General features: G+C 42.8%; 1 protein-coding gene across 2 annotated transcripts in view; it reads right to left on the bottom strand.

Moving 5' to 3' along the window:
* Positions 1-24,130, bottom strand: part of COL5A2 (collagen type V alpha 2 chain) — a 386,801-nt gene that overhangs the window by 89,409 nt on the left and 273,262 nt on the right. For both annotated transcript variants that reach the window (XM_073646296.1, XM_073646295.1), the window contains 7 exons: positions 23,317-23,361; positions 22,221-22,274; positions 21,416-21,469; positions 20,803-20,856; positions 16,904-16,957; positions 12,953-13,006; positions 10,473-10,517 (listed from right to left, as the gene is read on the bottom strand). In XM_073646296.1, the coding sequence (XP_073502397.1) occupies positions 10,473-10,517; positions 12,953-13,006; positions 16,904-16,957; positions 20,803-20,856; positions 21,416-21,469; positions 22,221-22,274; positions 23,317-23,361 (360 nt within the window). The remainder of the gene's footprint in view (positions 1-10,472; positions 10,518-12,952; positions 13,007-16,903; positions 16,958-20,802; positions 20,857-21,415; positions 21,470-22,220; positions 22,275-23,316; positions 23,362-24,130) is intronic.

Here is a 24,130-nt window from a genome sequence, read left to right as displayed (position 1 = left end):
TGGGTTTCACATCAGCCGCCAATACAAGGCTGACGTGAACCCCAACCCCATTACCCCACTCAACACCGCTACAGGGCAGTGGGAAGAGCGAGGCTGAGTGCCAGATTTGGCGAATCTTATGGACGCACCATTTCTGGGACTGCTGAGGGGTGATATTAACAGCAGCGGAGGGGGCTAATATTCATGGCTCCTTCCCTGGCTATTAATATCAGCCCGCAGCTGTCTAGTTTAGCCTTTGCTGGTTAGATTTTATAGGGAGACCCCACGTCAATTTTTTTCTGGGGTCCCCCTGTAATCTAGCCAGTAAAGGCTAAACAAACAGCTGTGGGCTGATATTAATAGCCAGGGAACATTGTTGGCTAATGGTCGGTTTTCCCTCTGCTGGTTATAAAAATGATGCAGAAGCCCATACCATTTTTTTATTATTTTAGGCTCTGTGGCCATGATCCCGACGTAACAGAGCTTTGGACGCATATATTTTGCTGCATCCAAAACGTTGCATTCTATTGAACGCAGGTAAATCCACATGTGTTCACTGAACCATGTGGATTTACCGCATTCTATACTTTCTAGTGGTCAAATTTCTGCTGTGGAGACTAGTGACTCCGCAAGAGAATTTGACATGCTGCGGTCCTGAAAGACGCACCGCATGTCCGTGAGTGATTCGCAGCCTCTAATGCACGCATATTGGACATGAGATTTCTATAGATCCCATCCACTATGCTGTAACATCTGGATGCTGTGAGTTTGACGCTGTATAAACAAGCAGCGTCAAACCTGCAGCGGCTCCTGATTGTGGCCATGTACTCAAACTCACCCACAGCATTTCAATTTATGTAGCGGACACGCTAGTCTCCGCTGCAGATTTTGACCAATTTGAAGTGTCATTAAATGCGGTGGATTCACAAGTACCGACAACAAATGTGTGGCATTAGAACAGAGCGTTTTGGACGCAACAAAAATATTCTGCATCCAAAGCGCTGCTGAGTGCTGATATGGGGGACCTAGCAGCTAACAAACCAGCTGTGAGATGTTAATTATGGCCAGGGAAAATGTTTGCCTAATGGCACCTTCCCAGGCTAAAAATAACAGATCACAGCAGACGCATAAATTACATGAACAGAAATGCTAATGAAGATTGGGTGAATAGGACTAGCTGACACCCAGCTCTTTTGTTTGGTTATGTCAAGGTGTCAATCAGACATCTTCATGAACAAACTTAATTAAAGTATAGAGTTAAATAAACACACAGGCACAGAGTAAACACTTTATTTGAAATACAATAGACACATTCTTTAATCATTTAAATGAACCAATATACTCACCCCAGTTCTGATGGTAATCCAAAGGTTTAAGCAATGTCCCACCAAATAACTTTATTTAGCTCCAAAAAGTATTCATTGATGTACCAAAAAGCTTAAAAAATGCTAAAAGAAGCATGTAAAAAAACGCTTCAAAAACATGTCAAAAACGCACCAAAAGATGCATGCGTTTTTGCTGCCAAGGAGATGCAGAAATGCTCAGGAAATTTCTGCTTCAAATACGCATTGTGCGCACATAGTCTTGGGCCTCTCGCCCGGCCCACTTCAAATGGGGAAAGAGGAGATTGCATGCAGCGATGCCCAAATATTTGAGCAGCCACGGCCACATGAAGGCGATGGTGATTAACTGTTGCAAGAGGTGGATGATGATGATGAGACACAATTGCCACCAAGTCAGGAGGAGGCCCAGGGTGCGTACGTGGAAGAAGAGGTGGTGGACGATGAAGTCACTGATCCAACCTGGCAAGGTGACATGCATAACGAGGACAGCAGCACAGAGGGGGAGGTAGGTGTAGCACCATAATAGGCAGGAACAAGCAGTGGGGTGGCGACAGACACAAGGAGGGCAACTGTTCCCCGGAACACCAACATGAAGAAAGTTGCCAGTCCAACTGTAAGGTCTTCCAGAGTCTGGATCTTTTTTAAAGACTGTCCAGATAACCCCCAAAAGGCCATTTGCAACATCTGCCATGCCAGCATCAGCAGAGGCAGCAAAACTATCAGCCTGACCACAACCAGCATGCTCAGGCACATGACAGCAAAGCACCTGACCAATTGGGCCAAATAGCATGGTCCAGAAACAGTGTCTGCGGGTGACACCACTGCCTGTTCTACTGTTGTGCATGCATGCCAATCCTCTGTGCATGGTGCAGGCGAAGATGCCTCCTGGCCTGCACCTGTTGTTGCACACTTGCAACCATCACCGTCAGCAACAACATAATTGTCCCAGCACAGCGTTCAGTTGTTCCTACCCCAGTCCTTTGAACGCAAGCCCAAATACACTGCCAATGCCCCACAGGCCACAATACTAAACTCCCACATTTCTCGAATTTCTCAAAAATGTTGCCTTTTTTGTGGAATTGGATTCTTTCCACAAACTGATGGCGGCAGCCGTCTCTCGGTATTTTGTCCCCAGCCGCCACTATTTCTCTTGGTGTGCAGTCACCGCATTACACAAGCATGTGTCCCAGAACATTACCCGTGCCCTCAACAGTGCAGTTACCAGGAAGGTCCACCTAACCACGGACACAAGGATAAGTGCTTGTGGCCAGCGATGATACATCTCGCTAACGGCACACTGGGTTAATATAGTGGAAGCTGGGACCCAGTCGGACCTTGGGACAGAACACGTCCTCCTGATGCCGAAGATTGCAGGCCCTGGGTCAATCAGGGTTGTCCCCATATTCTACAGCTCCTGCACCTCCTCCTCAGCCTCCATCTTCAAAATGATCACATCAATCGGAAGCTGGAAGTACTGCCTCGGCCAAGCAGCAACAGGCTGTGCTGAAGCTAATATGCTTAGGTGACAAACCACACACCGCTGCAGAGTTGTTTACAGCTGTAAACGAGTAGGCAGATCTGTGGCTGTCACCGCTGAACATATAACCAGGCATGGTCTTGTGAGACAATGGCCGGAAGCTGGTGGCGGCTCTGAAGCTAGGCGAGCTCGCACACGTACCATGCCTGGCCCATGTGCTCAACTTAGTGGTTCAGCAGTTTCTCAAAACCTACCTGGATCTGCCCTAGCTGCTTGTCAAATTATGCCGCATGTGTTTCCAGTTTTGAAAGTAACATACAGCTTCCGCCACCCTCACCATGCTTCAGTAGCATTTGCAGCTTCCTGCTCACCGATTGGTGTGCGATGTCACCACGCATTGGAAATCAACACTGCAGATGTTGGGAAGGATTTGTGAGCAGCAGAGTGCAGTTGTTGAGTACCAGCTTCAAAACACACATAGAAATTCAGGTCAGCCTCCGCACATAAGAGCTGATGAGTGGGCATGGATGTCAGACATGTGTGCCATCCTCCAAAACTTTGATGACATCACCAAGATGGTGAGCAGCGATGATTCCATAATTAGCATCACCATCCCTCGTCTCTGTCTACTGAAATGCTCGCTGCTCAAAATTAAAGAGGAGGCATTGCAGGCGGAGAACGGTGAGATAGAGCAAGGAACCATACAGGGTGATGCCACACAGCCCAGCCTCATCTCATCCCAACTCGGATTGGGTGATAATGAGGATGAGGATGAGGAACAGGAACTACAGGTGGTACTACCCACACAACTGTCATACCGTCTGTTCAGCGTGGATGGTCTGAGGAGAGGGAGAACGAGGAGAAGGACCAGGAGGAGTATGAGGAGGAGGAGAGCATGGATAGTCGAACTTTTGGTCAGGACATTGAAGACTTGGCTGGTGGCAGTCTGGCACACATGGCTGACCTTATGTTCCTCTGCCTTTCCCTGACCCTCTTGTTGTACACACTTTGGCCGACAGTAATTACTGGTTGGTCACACTCCTAGACCCATGCTACAAGGAGTACTTTCTATCTCTCCTTCCTTTGGCGGAAAGGTCTAATAAAATGTTGAAGTACCAGAAGGCCCTTGTTGAGGAATTATTAAAAAAAATTCCCATCTGAAAACGCTGGCAGCAGAGGTCACAGTTCCTTGGACAACCAAGGAGTACAGGCGAGGGAGACACAAATACAATCCAGAAGAGGCAGGGGAATGCTGTCAAAGGTGTGGGACAGTTTTCTCAGACCCTCCCAGCGCCCAGGCCCTGATGTGCGGGATACTCTGACAAGGAGAGAAAAGTTTTGGAAGATGCTGAATGAGTACCTTGCCAACTGTATACCAATGTCCTCCGTGATTCCTCTGTGCCTTATAACTATTGGGTATCCAAACTGGACATGTAGCAAGAACAGTCTCTCTACGCCTTGGAGGTCCTGGCCTGCCCTGCTGCTAGCGTTTTGTCAGAGTGGGTTTTTACTGCCGCTGGCGGCAATATGACTGATAGGCACATCCACCTGTCAACTGAAAATGCTGACAGGCTGACTCTTATCAAAGTGAGCAAGGGCTGGATTGGGCCAGTCTTCTCAACACCACTGGATGATAGCAGCGGAACATAAAGTCAAATCTAGTGGCTTTTTTTGGGGGGTCTATTCCCATGCACATCTTCACACCCAGACATGGGTATACGCTTCCTGATTTTGTCTATTTTCTGTTGTCCTTCTCCTTCTCCTCATCCTCCACCACCATATCACCAGGGTGACCATGATGCAATACCCACATAATTTCTTAAAGGGTGTTTATGATGCCCCTAGGAAATTTTTTTAGAGGCCTACCTCTGATATTCTGTACGTTATACAGCATGTTCATGTATACACCCCAGAGGTAAATGTTTTTAAGCCCATGCTCTTAGTGCATGGGCATTACCAGTATAGAAGACCCACTCCTTAACAATGGTAACAATTTTTTGAATAAGGACCTCCTCTACGTCTCTTCAAAGGGGTATTGTATTGCATCAAATTTTTGGCAGCCCTTGCAGTCACAGCATGGGCATTACCACTATAGGAGATCCACTCCTTCATAATGGGGACAATTTTTTTAATGAGGCCCTCCCCTACATCTCTTCAAAGGGGTATTGGGGTGCGTCTAAATTCTTGGCAGCCCTTGCAGTCACTGCATATGCAATAACAATATAGGAGACCCACTGTTTAATAATGGGAACAACAAAGCATAGCCGGATGGTGGTCCTCTAACAATAGTGAGGGCTGACTGCTGGCACCCAAGCATTTTAGTGCTCGCTCATCACTAGTAAAGCTAGTGACAAAAGTACTGGTATATTGTGGAATATTGGATTATTTAATAGACAAGTGCAGGTTCAGTAAAGATGTAGTGTATAAAGGCTGAGTGACATGACTCCACTGTTAATGATTCACACTGACATGTATGAGGTTTCCAACCTCTTTTCAGGTACTTGCTATACAAAAATCACTTGGCCAGTGGGGAACTGCCAATGGCGGCAGGCCACGCCACTGGTATGGGGCCCGTGATCGGAGGGGGGCCCATGAGCTGGGAGGGCCCCTAGCAGCGTGGGAACGAGGAGGATAGGTGAGCAGAAGGTTGCGGTGGCAGAGGAGCGGTGCACACGCAGTAGCCGCTGCTGCAGCTACCACGTGTGCCCGCTGCTAACGGGACATGAATATTCCCTCTTCCCCACTCCCATGGGCGTGGAGAAGAGGGAATATTCATTCTCTTTAGCACCGGGCACAGAAGAGAGCTGAGCCGTGGCTCCTGCTGCCAGTGCCCGCTGCTAAAAAGAATGCATATTCCCTCTTCTCCATGCCCATAGTCCCGGCGTGGAGAGGAGTAAATGTGCCAGCAGCCGCAGCTCACCTTGGCATCTGAGAGCACGCGCTGCTCAGATCCCAACATGAGCTGCTGGCAGACAGGACACAGCAGCGCTGGAGCAGAGGTGAGGCAGGAAGGTGAGTATAAATGTTTATTGCTTTATGTGTGCAGTGATTGGGGGATGAGGGGGCCACACATACCAGGATTGAGGGATTGAGGAGGCCACACATACCAGGATTGAGGAGGCCACACATACCAGAATTGGGGGATTGAGGAGGCTACACATACAAGGATTGGGGGATTGAGGGGGCCACACATACCAGGATTGGGGGATTGAGGGGGCCACACATACAGGATTGGGAGATTGAGGGGGCCACACATACCATGATTCAGGGATTGAGGGGGCCACACATACCAGGATTGGAGGATTGAGGGGGCCACACATACCAGGATTGGGGGATTGAGGGGGCCACACATACCAGGATTGGGGGATTGAGGGGGCCGCACATACCAGGATTGGGGCATTGAGGGGGCCACACATACCAGGATGGAGAAATTTACCAGTAGCTGCTGCATTTCCCACCTTAGGCTTATAGTCAAGTCAATACGTTTTCCCAGTTTTTTGTGGTAAAATTAGGGGCTTCAGCTTATACTCGGGTCAGCTTATTTAAAATATATTGTATTTTAAAATCAGTGAGTACGTGGTGCCCATAATACTGCAGGACTGTGGGGTGCATTATACTATATGGGGGCTGCATTTTACCCTATGGGGTGTGTAATATACTGTATGGAGGACTATGGGGAGTGCATTATATTCTATGGAGGACCATGGGAAGTTCATGATACTATATGGAGGATTATGGGGGCGCATTATACTGTATGGAGGATTATGGGGGGGCGCATTATACTATATGGAGGATTATGGGGGCGCATTATACTATATGGAGGATTGTCGGTGGTGTATTATACTATATGGAAGGCTATGTGGGGCCATTAAAATATTTTGAGGGCTAGTGAGGGTCATACATATACATACATATACTGTATGTAGGCACATTATAGTGTATGGAGGGCTCTGTGGGGGTCACAGTTGGTGGATTATACTGTGTTAGGGTCACCATACTTTGCCTTGGGAGTTCAGGTACAGTAGGGTCATTATACTGCGCATATGGAAGAATTCACCATGGGGGTATCATACTGTGTATGGAGGGCACTTTTGTTGGCATCATACTTTATAGGTCAATGAAAGAGGAATCTAGGACTTCAGCAGGAGGAAAATGACTATGTAAAGGCTGGAAAGTTGTGAGATCTGCTCTTCTGTGACACAGAAAAATAGCCAAGTCTCCCTACTTTTGATTGCATCATGATTGCATCTGGAAAATAACAAGCATGCGGGGGGAAACGAGTGGTTGGCTGTGTGAGTCAGAAAGACGTATAGAAGATGAAACAATCTCTGCCTTTACTCTTTTCCACTTATTCCTCTGCTCCGTCTTTACATTGTTTGAGAACAAGCTTGTAAGATCAGAGAGGGATACATTTATCACAAGCAGGAGGCAGGAGAATGGTGTTGACTTTAAAGGTGGCTGATTTGATGAGATCTGGCTGAGGACTTACCCACTTCCCTGCAACACAATGGCCACAATTCATAAAGACTAGCGCGTTGACGTCAGACACTCCCAATGAATCAGGCATGACTTAAAAATGGAGTGATTTCTGGTGTAAATAACATTGCAGGCTGTCAGGAATTTGACAAGTGGGCATCACCATGCCATATCTCGCCCCGTTCCACTCCAGCTTTGCCCATTTTGGTGGACTTGGATGAAACTGGCTTGAAGATGCCAAAAGTCACTAACACCGAGTTACGCAAAAAATTGCATCTTATCAAAATGTTTTATGCCGGATTCCTACTGAAAATATTTTGATGAATCAAAGATATTATATCCTTAAACTTTATTAAACAAGAAGGGCAAAACTTAGCACAAAGAGGAGGAGCCAGCAGGAATTTTTACTTTTGTAATCCTGGAGTTCACAGAATTTAGCCACACAGCAAAGACTGGTCTACACAAGACGGCAAGTTCTGGACTGGTGCTCAGACTAGGAGCACATGAAACAACTTCCCACAATGAAAGGGTTGAAAGAGGACCTGTCACCAGGTCAAAAGTTGCCAGTTTTTGCTCTTATTTAATTCCTGCTGATCTCTTCAGCATTTATGGGTTTGTTTTTTGTAAATCCGCTATGCGTATCCAGAAATATGGATACGGTTTTTTTAATTGTAAGGTTTATTGCCTGTACTATGGGGGATTTGCTCACAGGATTATCTGGGGGCGAGTCTTTAGGCTGCACTGTGAGTATCAATTTATCCTGAAATTTTTTACTATGGATTTCACTGGATTACATCTTTTGAGATAGATTTTATATCGCTGAATTTGCAGTGCATTGATGTACAATCAATCATTTTGTAATTTTCCTCCTCTGGGGAATTAAAAATGTAGACACATCGACATAACTTTAAAAACTATAAAGGCTCTCATATAAAGAAGTCTAAGGAGATGCAGCTCCTGATTGCTCCTCACTTCTTGAATCTCTGTGACGCTACATCGCAGATGAGGGGTGTGACTTGCTATTGGTCTCTAATACAAACCAGCGGGCTGATATCACCTCCTCCTGTGCAGTCACAGATCAGCGGGTGTGGATTGCTACTGGCTTCTAATACAATCCAGCACCTTGATAATGCCTCCTTCTATGCAGTCACAGATCATGGGGAAGGGATCCTCTTACACCCTGCTTTTTAGATCAATTAAACAATTATATAAAGCACTGGGCCTTTTCTGGCTTTCTCTATAGTCGTTAACAATCACCCTCATTCAAAAGAGAAAAATGCCCTAATGAGGCATTTTAAAAGTTCTTGGAGGGATCCTGGCAATTTAAAGGGGTTGTCAAGTCTCATAATAAAAATGGGCAGTCAGTCTGTATGACTGCGAACTGTCAAAACATGACAGTGTGCTGTGTGCATGCTGTCACAATTTCTATACATTCCGTATGTGAGTGGGTGGTCACGTAACCAGATGTGTGCAATTTGAATACTTGTGGTCACATGCTGACTAGACTTAGAGGGCTTCTCTATAGAAGAGATTTGAGAGAATCTGGCTATGTCTAGTGGGCACATGACTAAAAGCTTACAAACTGCATATGTGGCGCACTTGCGGGTCCAGTCGCCACAGAGGTACTGCATCTCAGCCAGAGGTGTGGTACCCCACTCTCAGGCAAGGAGGGAGTACTACCTGGGACCCACACACCCACATCCAACACCACATCACTCCAGTAGGGAAGGGCGAGATTGCTCCTGAGGGAGAGCACAGTCCCTGTCTGGAGGGGGGAACTAGGTAGAGGAGGTGGGTGGAGGAAGTAGTTTAGGGGAGCACACAAGGAAGGACTGAAGGTAGAGGGGACCCCGTAGAGTGACAGTTAGTGACGTGGGTCACATGACAGATAGTATAAAAAGACGGGTAGAAAGATCTAGAAAGTCAGTCAGTCAGAGCAGTTGATGACAGGAGTCTGTCACAGGGAGTGAAGAGAGAAGGGGTCCTGAGTCCATCAGTGCGCCCGAGTTCACGCCGACTGTGAAGGGATCAGGTCGAAGTAGGGGATCAGCCCCAGACTAGTGGAGGACTGCAGGACTCAGCTAGCAAACCGGAGGTTGCGGTATCTCTAAGTGCCGTAGCCAAAACCACACACATTCGCTGAAAAGATGGCCATATAGGACTAAGGGGACAGATAGGACATCACCCGACAAGGCCCGCAGCCACTGGCTCGGGACACTGTGTGTGAGGCGCAGGGCAGGAGGGCGAGAGCTAGAGCAGAGAGAGACGACCCGGGAAGGTACACAAGAAGGGGGTCCCAATCAAGTGCACCCAAGTTATCTGAGAGTTGCTGGATCACTTCCCCACAGGACTCGGTGGGCTGTTATAACATGGCTAGCAGTTGTAACCTGGAGCACCGTAAAAACAGAGTAAAAACTTGAAGACTGCACCCCGCTGTGTCCTAGACTTAATTGCTGCGTCACCTGCCTTGCACTACACCACCAACATCAAAAATTCCTATTTAACTGCCCTGAGGCCTAGCTCTACCCGTGGAGAGCTGAACTATCTCTGCTGCTTCACCAACGGCCCCAGTAGATCTGAACAGCAGCGGCGGCCACCTATAGCTGCATACCACGGGTGGCGTCACAAAACTTTATCCCCAAAACTTTATTCCCCTCTATTCCTTTGCTATTGACCACCCGGGGCCACGGACCGGGTCACGCCGCCGTGACTCTCATAAAAGAACCGACCAGCCCGGCTACCGAGTACTCCATGGCCCCAGGGGGCGCGTCACATACATGGGCAATATCTGGGAATTTTAACAGAGTATGTACTGGACACTGTCACAAATTGGCAGTTTGCTGTCAGATTGAGAGCAGGAAGACTGTTCTTATAAGAATAGACAACCATTTAAAGGACTGGTAATTTTCTTCCAATACTTTGAGAAGATTTTATCTTTTATATGGCTACCAAAATGCCATGTTGGACTGCTACAATGGAAATGTATCTGCATTCGCCTAGTATGCTATATACAATACATGATAAGTGACACATTACGTAGCTTAGTTACATGTACAGTATGATCAAAATCAAGTAAAATGACAAGAAATGTAATTACAGCTGGACTGATGATGATTGATGCCACAAATGAAAAAAAAAGAAAGAAGAAAATTAGGTAGCAAATTATAAAGAAACAACATATGATGTCTCAAACTTACCGGTGGGCCATTTAGACCCATAGGACCAGTAGGACCAGATTCACCCTAAAATGAAACAAGAAAGAATATGTAGTTGACTAAATGTTCAATTTAATATCTGCCCAAGTAAAATATATGTGTAAACATAGATTTTTAAGCTTAATTATAGTGATAGGTTCAACATAAATCATGTAAGGATCCATGTATTTTACATCTTCAGAATTTGTTAACTTTTTCTTTCATAGTCGTTTTTCAAAAGTTATAGAATTTTTCTTGTTCTGTCAAAGTGTCACAAGAGCCCTTTATCACCGCAATAACAACAGGTCACATATTTTTCATGCTACTGTGAGCAGCCTTTGTGACCTAAGCATGCTACCATGGCCTGTAGGGTCTCCAGACTTTTTTATCATCGAGCACATCAGGGACATTACTGGTCGGCAAATGAAGAGGGAGCTGCCAGCACCTTGATGATTTGCCCAAGTGCATTCAGAGTGGCAGAATATTCCTCAGACAACCATTAATAACCTCAATGATAGCAGCCAAGGCTGTAAGTGTGTGTATTTCTGTATGGGGTACTCATTCCTAATACTGAATAACTTGAAATCTTTTAAAAATTTTGTTCCCATATTTTCATAATTTGCATATTATCAATATGTCTATCAATCCTGTGATTTCCATAATTATATCACCTTTCCTTCCTGGTGCTATAATTTATATATTGAAGAGTGTATGACTGTTGAAATAATAATATTCTTTAAGAATTTCTGTATGAAATAAAGTCCAGTCTCCTGACTGGAGGTACAGATCAACAGGGTGAGTTTTTACTAGAGGTCCATGACCCCAAAACCAACTGACCACAGCAATATATCCATAAAATGGCCTTTATTTAACAAGTGGCAATATACAAAATAAAATACAAAGCAGAAATTTTTTTTAAAACAGAACCTCACACTGTGATAACTCATCACTAACCAAGAGGTTATTGTCAAAGGTGTGTAAGGTGTAATAGACAGTCGCTCTGGATCTGGCTGTAGAAGGTCACTGCGCTTGGCATTACAGATGCCTTCTTAATCCTTCCTTCTTTAGGACCCAGCGGCGACCTCCCTCCTGCTGCTGACTGACACACTCTTGCCTGGGAGTTATAAACACTCAGTTTGCTCCAGGGAATCACCGGTGATACTTCTATGTGCAGGCTTGGAGAACTAGCAGTCGGCTAGCTTCTTCTCTGGTGCCCTTGGAGGACAGTTGGCATTACTCCTCTGGTGTCTGCTCAAGCTAAGTTTATCCCCTTTGTTTGTCTTTCTTGTTGTCTTTAATTTATAGTGGGGCCTCACCAGTCCTCACCCCTCCCCCTCCATATCTAGGGCCAAGCTCTAGGGACATCCAGGGCTCAAAGTCCTGTTCAGCGACAGGTGTGGAACCTATATAGGGGTGGTAGAGTATGCAGCGTGATTTTAGATCTGTCTAGGGGTCTCCACTCCCCCTTTCCCAAGTGTTGGGGCTTCCTCCCCCTTTTCCCTTCTTGTTGCACTTAGTCTTTCCCACGCCTTGCATGACAGTTATACATACATTTGGAAACAATCTCCATATACCGTGTATCGGCCTGGTTGTTCAATCTATAAACACAGGTGCGAGATGACACATAGCTCCTTTAAACTATCACCACCACTTACCATCACCACCACTATATATATATATATATATATATATATATATATATATATACATATATATATATGTATATAGTGTATCAAAGACTAGAATACATATCCCTAGCATAGAGCATAAAGTGAAAATAGCCACCAAAAGACCATATTTTAGAGGTATTTACCTTAATAAAGGGCTGTAACCAAATGAGTGCATGTGGAGTCTGAAGTCTCTCTACCACAATGAACGTTTTGTGTTCAATACTTCCTTGGGGGGAAAGTATAACCTCTTGGTTAATGACGAGTTATCATGTCCTGATGTCCCTCACAGTTTGAGGATCTATTTTTAAAACATTTTTTCTTGTTTGTATTTCATTTGTATATTGCCATTTGTTAAATAAAGGTCATTTTATGGATATATTGCTGTGGTCGGTTGGTGTTGGGGGCATGGACCTCTAGTAAAAACTCACCCTGTTGATCTCTATTCGTTAGAATATACAGCATTTGTAATACTTGGATTTTAGAACATCTACTCTTGATTATAATCCTGACTGGAGGTGCCCAATTTATGTTTCTTTGCCCATTGGGATATATCGGTCTACAAATTCATCAGGTTTGTGATTTGTTTGTGGGAATATATGACAATATGGATGAGTTAACTTTTCCATCATATTCAATGGACTAAGATTCAATGAAACAGGTGAATTGACCTGATCACTACCTATCCTGGCCAAATCTGAGTACCAAGCTTCCCCCCATTATGGTTAAAATCAGACAAAATAAAAGTCAAAATATATATCTCTGTATTACATTGAGATACTGATAGGTCAACTTTCAAGATATTCAGCTTCCTACCTTTGATCCAGCTGCTCCAAGCTCTCCTTTTGGACCGTCCAGTCCTTTATGACCCTAAAAAGTAAAAATAAGATGTCAACATCAAATCATACATTACTAACACGTTTTATCTTTAGGTTTTCTGCAGTTACAGTAAAGCATGTTGAATTTGAACATAGTTTTCAATTTTATTGGATTAACTACTACCATGACGGTGGGGATGGTGTTTTCAGGTGGAAGTGCAGTGTTAGTTTTCAGCCATACACAGCGTTTTTAATTTATCCTAAAAAGTTCTACTTTGGTCTCATCTGACCAGACCAACTTCTTCCACATGCTGGCTGTCTCCCCTGGATGGCTTTTTGAAAACTGCAAATGAGACTTCTTCTGGCTTCCTTGCACAAATGGCTTTCTTAATGCCATTCGTCCATAAAGGCCAGATTTGTGGAGTACACGACTAATAGTTGTCCTGTGGACAGATTATTCCACCTGATCTGTGGATCTCTGCAGCTCCTCCAGAGTGACCATATGCCTCTTGGCTGGTTCTCTAATTAATGCTCTTTGCTTGGGATGTCAGTTTAGGTGGATGGCCATGTCTTGGTAGATTTGCAGTTGTGCTATACTCCTTCCATTTTTTGATGATGGATTGAACAGTGCTCCAAGAGATATTCAGAGCTTGGGCTTTTTTCTTAACCTAACCCTGCTTTACTCTTTTCCACAACTTTATCTCAGACGTGTCTGGTGTGTTCCTTGGTTTACATGATGCTGCTTGATCTCTAATGTTCTCAAATAAACCTCTAAGGCCTTCACAGAACAGATGTAGTTATACTGAGAATAAATTACACACAGGTGGACTCAATTTACTCATTATGTGACTTGTGGAAGCAATTGGTCACCAACGATTATATTTAAGAGTATCAGACTACAGTGGGGCAGAATACAAAAGCATATCACAATTATCAGATTTATATTTTTAAAATTATTAGAAAACCATGTATCATTTCCTTTACACTTCACAAATACTTGCTACTTTGTAATAGTATATCACATAAAATGGCAATAAAATACATTTAAGTTTGTGGGTGTAACGTGAAAAAATGTGGAAAAGTTTACGGGGTATGAATACTTTTCAAGGCACTGTAGGTATTCACCTCTAACATGAGGTTTGTCTTTGATTGAAAACTCAGTATTCTCAATACCCCACATAATGTTTGTGTGCATTAGTTTTCTGAGTTACATTTTATGACAGCTATATTGTTATTAACTAATTGTACACATTATTTAATTGACTTTGGAAACAATGCTGATTTTGTGAGGCAGGGCACATTCATAGGAGGTCAGGGATAACTGTTGCATTCAGGTCTATTCCTTAGGAAACTACCACATTGTAAAATGTTACGTGACAGGTGTTGATAGACACTAAGATCACTGAGACCTATGGACTGCAAGTTATGGGTAGTACTGTACATAATACTTTTAAGCATTTGAAAATGGAAAGTAAATCATTAACCCCTCCTTGTTTTTCTCATCCCCTTCTTCCAAGAGTTATGAGGTTTTTATTTTTCCATTCATTAATCCATATGAGGGCTTTTGTTTGTATTACAAGTTCTAGCTTTAATTGATGACATTCATTTTACCATAAAATTTACAGAAAAATTGAAAAAATCCAAATGGGGTTGAATGATGAAAAAACTTAAATTACACCATTACTTTTTGGGGTTTTGGTTTTAAGGTGTTCATTTTGTTGTAAAATGACCTGGCGATATGATCCTCTAGGAGAGTATAATTACACTTATACCAAACTTGTATGTTTATTTTTATATTTTAGTAGTTAAAACAAATTTACAACTTTGTAAAAAATTAGGTTTGTGTTGCCATTTTCTGAGAAGTGTAACTTTTTTTTTCAGTTAAGTTACCTTGATTTTTTGTATGATAAGCTAACATTGTTATTGACACCATTTTGGGGTACATAAGAAGATTTGATCGCTTTTTCTTGCAATTTTGGAGGACGTGCAGGGACAGAACAACAGCAATTCTGGTGATTTTATTTTTTTTTTATTGACATTTTATGTTCAGGTTAAATAATTAAATTTTTCATAGTGTACAAAAGATTATTTCTGGACTCAACACATTTATTTGACTTTTCTATGATGATATGTGTTGGTGCCACTTCACTGCTGGCTTGCAGTATAGCATGTAGAAAAAGGAAAAGCTGGTTCTTCCGTGAGTACAACTTGGTTTTCTTTATTTGTCTTTCATTAAAATGTTACATTGCAATCTCCTCTGAACATCTCTTTAAGATGATGTTCAGATGAGACTATAATGTAACTTTTTAATGGAAGACAAATAAAGAAACCAAGTTTTACTTCCCCACGGAATTACTGACTTTTACTTGTTCTATCATTTTATTTTTTCATAGTGCAAACATTTATGGATACAATGGCACCAATTATCTTTATTTTTTCTTATTTCTGAATTGGGAAAAGGAGGCAATTTTCAGTATTAGTGTATAGTAAAATTGACACTCATAGGAAGGTCAGTATGGCTGTGACAGGGGCATCCAACAGATCACCCGCTGCCATGGTAAGACACTGACAACGAAAACACAAAGGGGATTCAATGAGAGTCAATGCATGCACTGCTAACCCAGGAATTGAAATTAAGTCATCAGTGATTGACAGCAGAATTTAAATGGTTAAAAAGCAGCAATCTAAGCTATCTCCAGTTGCTGCTATAACAGGTCAGAATTTGCCTGCTATGAGGCAGGTCCAGATTTTCAGCCATCTCTTTTCTTGAACACCCTGACTATAACATTTAGTTACATCAGGTAATAAGAATAGGTTAAAGGGCCAACACTTAATACTATTGCCTATTCATAGTATCGGTGATAAATTGCGGATCAGTGCAAATTGCTAAGTTCCCCACCAGTCGAAATAGAGCACTGGCCGTGCATCTGCTCTACCATTCCATTTATTCCTAATGGGACTGCCAAACATAGCGAAGAGCTGGGCTTGGCTATTTCCAGGAGTCCCATAGAGAATGGATAAGGTTGTGGCAGGGATACAAATACCACAAATCATTTTTGAAGAGGCATTTCAAAGCCCCCATGTCAGCATAAGTGGTGGTCTTAGCAGCTAGACCCCACTGATCCACAAGATACTGTATCACCTTTCCTTCTAAAAGCGGACAATGTTATATGTTGGGAATAACTCATCTAAGTGGTCATTTCTGAAAAGTGTTAGGTTTTGTGTCTAAAACTCTTACAGTATGTAAGACCTATTAGTTCTAATCCTGCACTGTGCTCACAGTTATATCAACATATATGCCATATTCTTTCTTTAAAGGGAACCACTCACAAATAAATTATGTTATAAAGCAGGAGGAGCTGAGCAAACTGATTTGTGGGAAAAGATTCAGAATAATTTGTATCCTTCATCTTTATGAGCTAAGAGAGGTCTGGTGGACAGGTCTATGAGTGACTGCCTTTTCAATATGAACATATACACAAAGTTAGCTGTCAATCACTGAGTAACTCCACCTACTGGACCTTTCAGCCTGGAAAGATCAGTGATTTCTATGAATAAATGACTAGTTATTCTGAATATTTTCCCACAAACCTATATAACAATCTGCTCAGATCTTCTCAGATGTTCTTGATTTATCATATGATGCTAGGAGATAAAACTTCTTGTTCAACATGAAAGGTTCCCTTCAAATAATGCTAATCTACTAAAATAGTTGCTGCCATGTACTAAATGGGGGCATGCAGATAATTATATTTATAATTAATAGAGTAGTGCAAGAAGCACAGCACCATTACCATCACAGTGAGGGAAAACAAGATAAAATAGAATTATATAGTTACAAACAACAGTGTCATGTGCAAGAACATTTTCTCAAAATTGCATCTTAGAATATCTGCAGTCACTAAACATAATGTATAAACTAAGAAATACATAGCAAAAAAAGTCTTACTCTATGTCCTTTGAGTCCTGGGAGTCCTGGAGCACCAGGAAATCCTCTGGCTCCCTAAAAAAGGAGATACAATGATTAAATGACAAAAAACACGTAGACAACAATATTGCTGGCACCAAAGCTTGGTATACATGTACTATCTTTATTCCACTTACAACATACAGTATACCAGGGCCGGCTCCAGGTTTTCATGGGCCCCGAGCAAAAGAGTCTCAGTGGGCCCCTTTAACCACATACCACCATTCATGATGCATAGATACGGCGGAGAAATATAGGTATACAATACAGGGCCCAGCCTGCCCCATCATCCTTCACATATGCAGACATGCACACACGCACAGTAGGCGGACATGCACACTCACACACACATGGTACGCAGACATGCACACTCACACACACACACACACACACACACACACACACTAGAAATATTTTTAATATGGGGATTGGGGAAGCTCACCGGCCTGTGTCCAGTCCAGCAGCTCCTCAGGTATGTGGCAGTCCAGGGCCGCCGGCGTGTAACAGACATGGCCCTGCACCATCATGGGAGCCCACTCGCGCTGTGCGGCTGTGTTTGCTAGTAATAACGCGGCAGGGCGACACACAAGCACAATTAAAGGCGCAGTCTCACCCCTGCTGTGTCATTACTACCAGACACAGCTGCACAGTGCACTGTGCAAGGCCATGTCTAGGGAAGTGTCGGAAATCAAGTAGCGCCGGCAGCCCGGGCCCCGACAGCGAGTGGGCGCCCTTGATGATCCAGGGCACTAGCCCGGGTACGCCGGGTGCTGACGCCGGCCCTGCAGCATACTCTGTTGCAAACATTACGCATTTACCCATATTATCTTCTGCCCCTAATAGTGCTTGTTAGAGATGAGCAAGCACTAAAATGCTTGGATGCTCGTTACTCGAACCGAGTAATTCCTAATGCTTGGATGCTCATTTCGAGTAATGAGTATAATGGGAGTCAGTAGGAAATCCGAGCAGGGAAATGTAGCGTCAGGGAAATGTAGCGTCCATGGCCACAAGCACTTGTACACATGTCGCTTGTTAAGTGGACAATCCCAGTAAGTGCGTTGGTAAGGGCATGGGTGATGTTCCTGGACACTGGCTGGTACAAGGCGGGGACGCCACATCGGGAAAAATAGTGGCATCTGGGGACCGAGTACCGAGGGACGGCTTCCGCCATGAGTAAGCAGAGATCCTCCTTGTCCACAAGCCTAAAGAGCAATATTTCCATGGCAAGCAGCCTGAAAATGTGCCTGTTTAGTGTTTGGGCCCGTGGGTGGGAAGTTTCTCTTTCTTTCCAAGGCCTGGGGTAGGGACAGCTGAACACTGTGCTGGGACAAGGATTTGGAAGTGCCTAATTACGGTGCCTCAGAATGTGCAAGGACAAGTGCAGGGCGGGAGACATCTGCGCCAGTGTCATGGACAGGGGATTAGAAGCACCTAGCACAGGGGAAGTGGCAGTGATGTCACCTGCTAGCACCAATTGTGGACCCAGGCGTTTGACCTGATTTTGGCATGGCACAGGATACAAATGACCATTTTTTGTCTGCGAACTCTCTTTAAAAAATTCCCAGACTGGGAAACACCTAGGCCACAAACAAGGAATGATGATGTAAAGAACTCCTTGGAGTGTCCCAGTTTGGGATCACTGGTCTCCTGGAATTAGACATGGTGGGAGGAAGGAGGATCAGGGTCAGGTTTAAGTGATCCTGACTCTTGGCTGGTGAGACAGGACCATGTGGAAAACTGGGAAGCATTATCTACTATCCAACCGACCACCTGTTCATACTGGTGTGGCTTCAGAAGTGGTGTCCTGTGCCTCCCTTCAAAGTGGGAAAGCAAGCTATGTATCGTGGATGGGCATGTAGCTTGTGCTCCAGCAACAGGTGCAGTCGCACATGCCCCACGTCCTCGCCATCTGTGTGCACCATCATCAGTACTTCCACTTCCCCGTCCCTTACGGCACACCTTGTGCAGTTTCCAATTGCTAGGTCTCTGAAAACCAAGTTTCCTTGATTAATTGAAAATATATTTTTTTAATAAAAAAAAAATTGGGTCACCTGTGGCAGGCCAAGCGTTTTTTTAAAATTTAAAACCACCGTAATTTCACATAAAGCAGGTTAAACTGTATGGATGGCAATAGTCAATTTTTGGAACAAAAAAATTTGGTCACTTGTAGCAGGCCAAGCAGTTTTTTAAGTTTCAAACTACTGTAATTTCACTCCAATTAGATTAAGCTGTATGGATGACAACAGTCAATTTTTGGAACAAAAAAAATGTGGTCACCTGTAGCAGCTATATATTTAGCAATGGACTGCAAAGCCCTGAGCCATGCCTAGAGGCTTTATTCAGCCACTCTTTTTTCTCCAGCAGCTGTCTTTAGGCTAAATGTAGAATGTATTGCATAGAAACAGCAAAGCACAAGATTAGCCATGAGAAGGACTTTTAGTATGATGATTCAGCATCAGCCCCAGTATCACCACTAGAGGACACTGATTCCTGAAACTGTGCAGACAGAGGCGTGGACAACTACTCTCTCCCTTCAATCTCAACTGTCTCTGAGCTGTGTAATGGCATCAGTGTGCCGAGTTTGGCGTTGCCAGTCTTTTTATACCCTCTAATGTGGAAAGGCGGCCAGTCAATCACAGTAATGCCATTAACAACATGGCTATGGAATTACAGTGACTGGCAGGCAATCCCCGCATGCTTTTTGGCTGTGTAACAGGCACCAAACATGAGGGGGGGATTCAAGCATTAAAGTCGAGCACTAGCCAATGCTCGGCGAGTGCCGAGCAAATCCAAGCACCCAGATACTCGAGTGATATCCAAGTATCACTGAGCACGTTCGCTCATCACTAGTGCTTGTAGTAGTAGAGCCACATTGAAATTTGAGTGTGTTTACATTGCACTAATAGATCTTAGCCTAAAAATGGCCATGGACTTCAGATACATTTTGGCTAAACTTCACAATCTAAAGTATCGAAGGTAGCCTGAATCAAGTTGAAAAAGAAGAATCAGGCATAATGGATTTGAGTGTGCCTGATGATTCATTTACCAAAGGAAATGAACTGCTGTCACATGTGTATGTTAGTGGCCAGAATGGACAATAGGGAAGTGACCGTACAAAAAAACATCAACAGACTATTCACTTACATAGTGTATTAAATGAGCATTCTCAAGCAGTGGCGTATCTTGAAGCTCATGGGCCCCAGCAAAATCTCAAACAGGGTCCACAGCTATTGGGGATTTTTAATAGTAATAGTCTTTTCATATGGGCTAAGGGGACCTTTTGGGCCCTCTTAGGCTCCAGGGTCTGGGTGTGATTGCAACCCCTGTACCTATTATAGTTACGCCCCTATTCTCAAGTTTGGCAATTATCCCATTTCCAGAGGATAAGGGATAGCTTCTCGATCACTGGGGATCTAATCATTGAGACCACTACCATTCCTGAGAATGAGGTCTCTGAAGAGCTTCTTGTGAATGGAGCAATAGTTGACCATGCATACTATTGCTCCATTCATTCTTAATAGGACCGTCGAAGATAGCGAAGAGCTTTGCTAGCCTGGTTTTTGGCACTCCAATAAGAATGAATGGAGTGGTAATCCGTATGATCAACCACCGCTCCATTCACATGGGTCTCTTCCAAGCACCAATTCTTGGGATCGGTGGGGATCTCAGTGGTTGGATCCTTAGCGATCGGGAAGTTATTACCTATCAAACTTGAGAATACCCATTTAAGTCTCACCTACCAACATCTTTGATTGAGCTACCACTATCCATTAGCCAGTTCTATTCTCTATTTGTATACATGGCTGGCCAACATAAACCAACACACTGATGCACTGCTGGGCAGCCCTAATTAAAAAAAAAGAATTAAGTTTAATACTTACTACAGATCCTGGAAATCCTGTTTCTCCTGTTTGTCCAGCTCTTCCTGCTTCACCCTTAAAAAAATACATACAATTGAAATTATGAGAAAACACATGCCTCTTCGCTTTGAAATCCGTGACTTTTGCAAGGTATTCCCAGAAACTCAGAAAAAGGTACTTTTAAGATCTTTATAAAGAAATATGTCTGCTCTGTCTAAAATTCATTATCGACAAAACACAAGGCAAGTGGTTGGCTACACAAAAATAGAGTAATACAATTTTTTGCCAGGAAAATTCATTGCCATTTTAAAAAATCACTTTGTAGCGTCTAATTCTTATTTATTTGCATATCAATATCTTATTAAGAAGAAAGGAATGAATCATTATTTCACAATTTCCTATATTTTAAATTCCATGTAATCCATATAACTCCTATTTATAAAAGTGGTGTCACGTTAAATATACCATAGAAATTAAGGTTGACTACTGTACAGGTATGATTTAATAAATGCACAATATACTGTCTATTCTTCCAGACCTTGTATCATTTAAGGTTATTTTTATTTTAATGTCTGGGAATCTTAAGCTTTAACTATGACTTAATGAAGTATTGACAATTGAGCACATAACTTACATCTTCTCCTGGTTTTCCTGGAGGACCTTCAGGGCCCCGTGGACCAACTGAACCCTAATTCAAAGAGTTATAATCATTAACAGCCATTGCAATTCATAGCTATAAATTATATTGTATTTCTAACCAGCACTTTTACAAAACAAATTAATGTTCCTTTCCATCTATATTCTGTTTAGAGCTAGTCTTCACTAAAATGTGCTATAAAGAATAAGAGGATTGATGGACTGCAAAGGGCCTGTCCGTAATTTTGTAACCAAGGAAGCACATAGATCTGCAATAGATGTAAAATAGTAGGACATTTTTACTGAAGATTATTTGCAAATTTGCCTTTAACTATACATCTTGTAGATATACTCACTCACCTCCCATAACATAGCACAGGGGTGGACATACCATTGGTGCAACCTGTGCAGCTGCACATGGGGCCAAGAGGTTAGAGCATTATGATGAGCTATGCGACTGAAAAGGGCCCATATACTATTCCAGCACAGGGGCCCTCTTTTTCTCCTGACCTAACACTTACTTTATGCAGAGATAGACTATCAACTTCCTCTAGGAATATATATACTGTATATAGATAGATAGATATGTATATATCTATATATATACATACTGACATATATTCTGATCTATATGGAAATATTCTCCCATTTAAATAGGTCTCCAATTCAACCATGCCTTTCTCTTTGCTTAGTTTACAGTAAGTGATTTTTTTCCATCAGTTACTCACCGATTCTACTTAACAGCTATTTAATTTGTATCAAAATAATATCACATAAAAAGTAAGCAGACTCTTTGTGCTCACCATAGGGCCTGGTTCACCTGCTTCTCCATTAGGGCCAGGAGGTCCCATTCCACCCTAACAGGAAATAAAGAGGACATTTCTATATTGAGATGGACAAACAATGCTATAGCACAGTTTATTGCATTGATCTGGAGACTGATAAAATATAATAAGATAATTATTATGCCAGATCATAATAGTAAGAATTACCATGAATCGCCACAGAATTGAATTATATTTGGACTTGCATTGTTTGGTTCCACGTGAAGGCAGTTCTAAACAGATATTCATATTTTATAATACTAATGCATTTGGTTACTTGGAACTGACAATTTTATTAAGCTATTGCACAACTTTAAGACTTCTTTGCACTGGTTTATCCATATGGGATACAGAAATTGCAGTCTGGTAACTTAGATGGTCCTGGTACCTTAGATGTCCAATTGAGCTCTATATAAGGGTACAAAGATACTACAAATGTCACATCATGGTGGGGGTTCTGGTATGTATATTGCATTGGTGCCCATGTGCTACATTTTTTTCAGGCAACTGGAAAGACATTGATAGACCCAACCAACTGTGTATTGTGTCCACCAACGCCCGGGACAATATACTGGACCACTAATAGAAATGCAGCTAAATGCTTCAATTATTAACAGCACCAGAATATCACTGACTGCAAGCAGCGGAACATTGACAGTATAGGTGCAGTAACCAGACAGACTATATTATTACTGACCAACAGAGGTACAAAATGCATACTTTTTTACTCTATAGGTACCAGGAATCTGAATGCCCTATTGATAAAAAAGCACAATTTACAATCAGATACTGTACCTACTTTGTATATGCTGAATATTTATTCAAGTGCTGAGTTTTCCATTAGGTACTGGCTGCTAATTGTACTAATGAATAACAAAGAGCAGCCATTGAATGTTATTCCTGAGGTTATTGACTAAAGTGCACAGCATACTAAATATTATTGCTCATGATTCATGACCTTTGTTGTTCTATGGAAAAATAGCTACATTGGGCTTTGCTTTCAGGTTCTACAGATACCTGTCTGATATTGACCAGCCCCAGAATTCATTTTATTATACCTCTATTGACTACTTACCGGGCTTCCTGGTAGACCTTGTGGACCTCTTGGTCCAACTTGCCCCTGTAAAACAACAGGCCAAGCAGGTCTTCAAACAGATTCAAAGTAACAATAACTTATGGGTGACAAGAAACATTTGTGCATCTTTCAGTTTTCTTCTGTATCATATATCTGTGACATCACCATTTAACAAAATCATTGAACATGGAAAAAAGATATTATATTCAAAACAAAAAAATTGTTTCCATTCAGCAAAGCACATGAATAAAAAAATTCTATATGAGCAGTAAATATCATCTTAGGCTATGTTGACACGTGACATTTTTGCAGCGTTTTTTTGCTGTGTTTTTTTATGCAACTTTTCAGCTGCGTTTTAGGCTGTGTGCCCACTATGCGTTTTCCAAGCGTTTATGCTGCAGAATTTCCGAAGCATAAATGCTTGGGAAACGCTTGGTAATCAGTCCTCCATGGTCCCCAATGACAAGACGCAATGTCAATGACCATGCGGTGGATTTGTCCACAACGTTTATGCTGCGCTCAAAAATCCGCATAATTTTGCGAAGTGCTGAATTTTCGCCGCCATTGACTTGCATTAGAACGCATGAAAAGCACATCACTGCATCTGCAGATGCACATTCCATGCGTTCTAATGTGCGGATGGTACCCAGGTGTGGGGGACAGGAGACTCTCCTCCACACTCAGGTACCATAGAACCTGTAAAAAAAAGAATAAAATAAAAAATAAAGATTATATTTACCTTCTGACGGCCCCCGGCCTCCTTCTCTGTGCTTGCCGGCAGATCGCGAAGGACTGTAGGACCTGCGGTGACGTC

Source organism: Phyllobates terribilis, unplaced genomic scaffold (genome assembly GCF_046119375.1).
Source record: "Phyllobates terribilis strain yellow unplaced genomic scaffold, ASM4611937v1 Scaffold_9__5_contigs__length_417890890, whole genome shotgun sequence".
Classification (NCBI taxonomy): domain Eukaryota; kingdom Metazoa; phylum Chordata; class Amphibia; order Anura; family Dendrobatidae; genus Phyllobates; species Phyllobates terribilis.
This window is presented reverse-complemented; position numbering and strand designations above follow the sequence as displayed.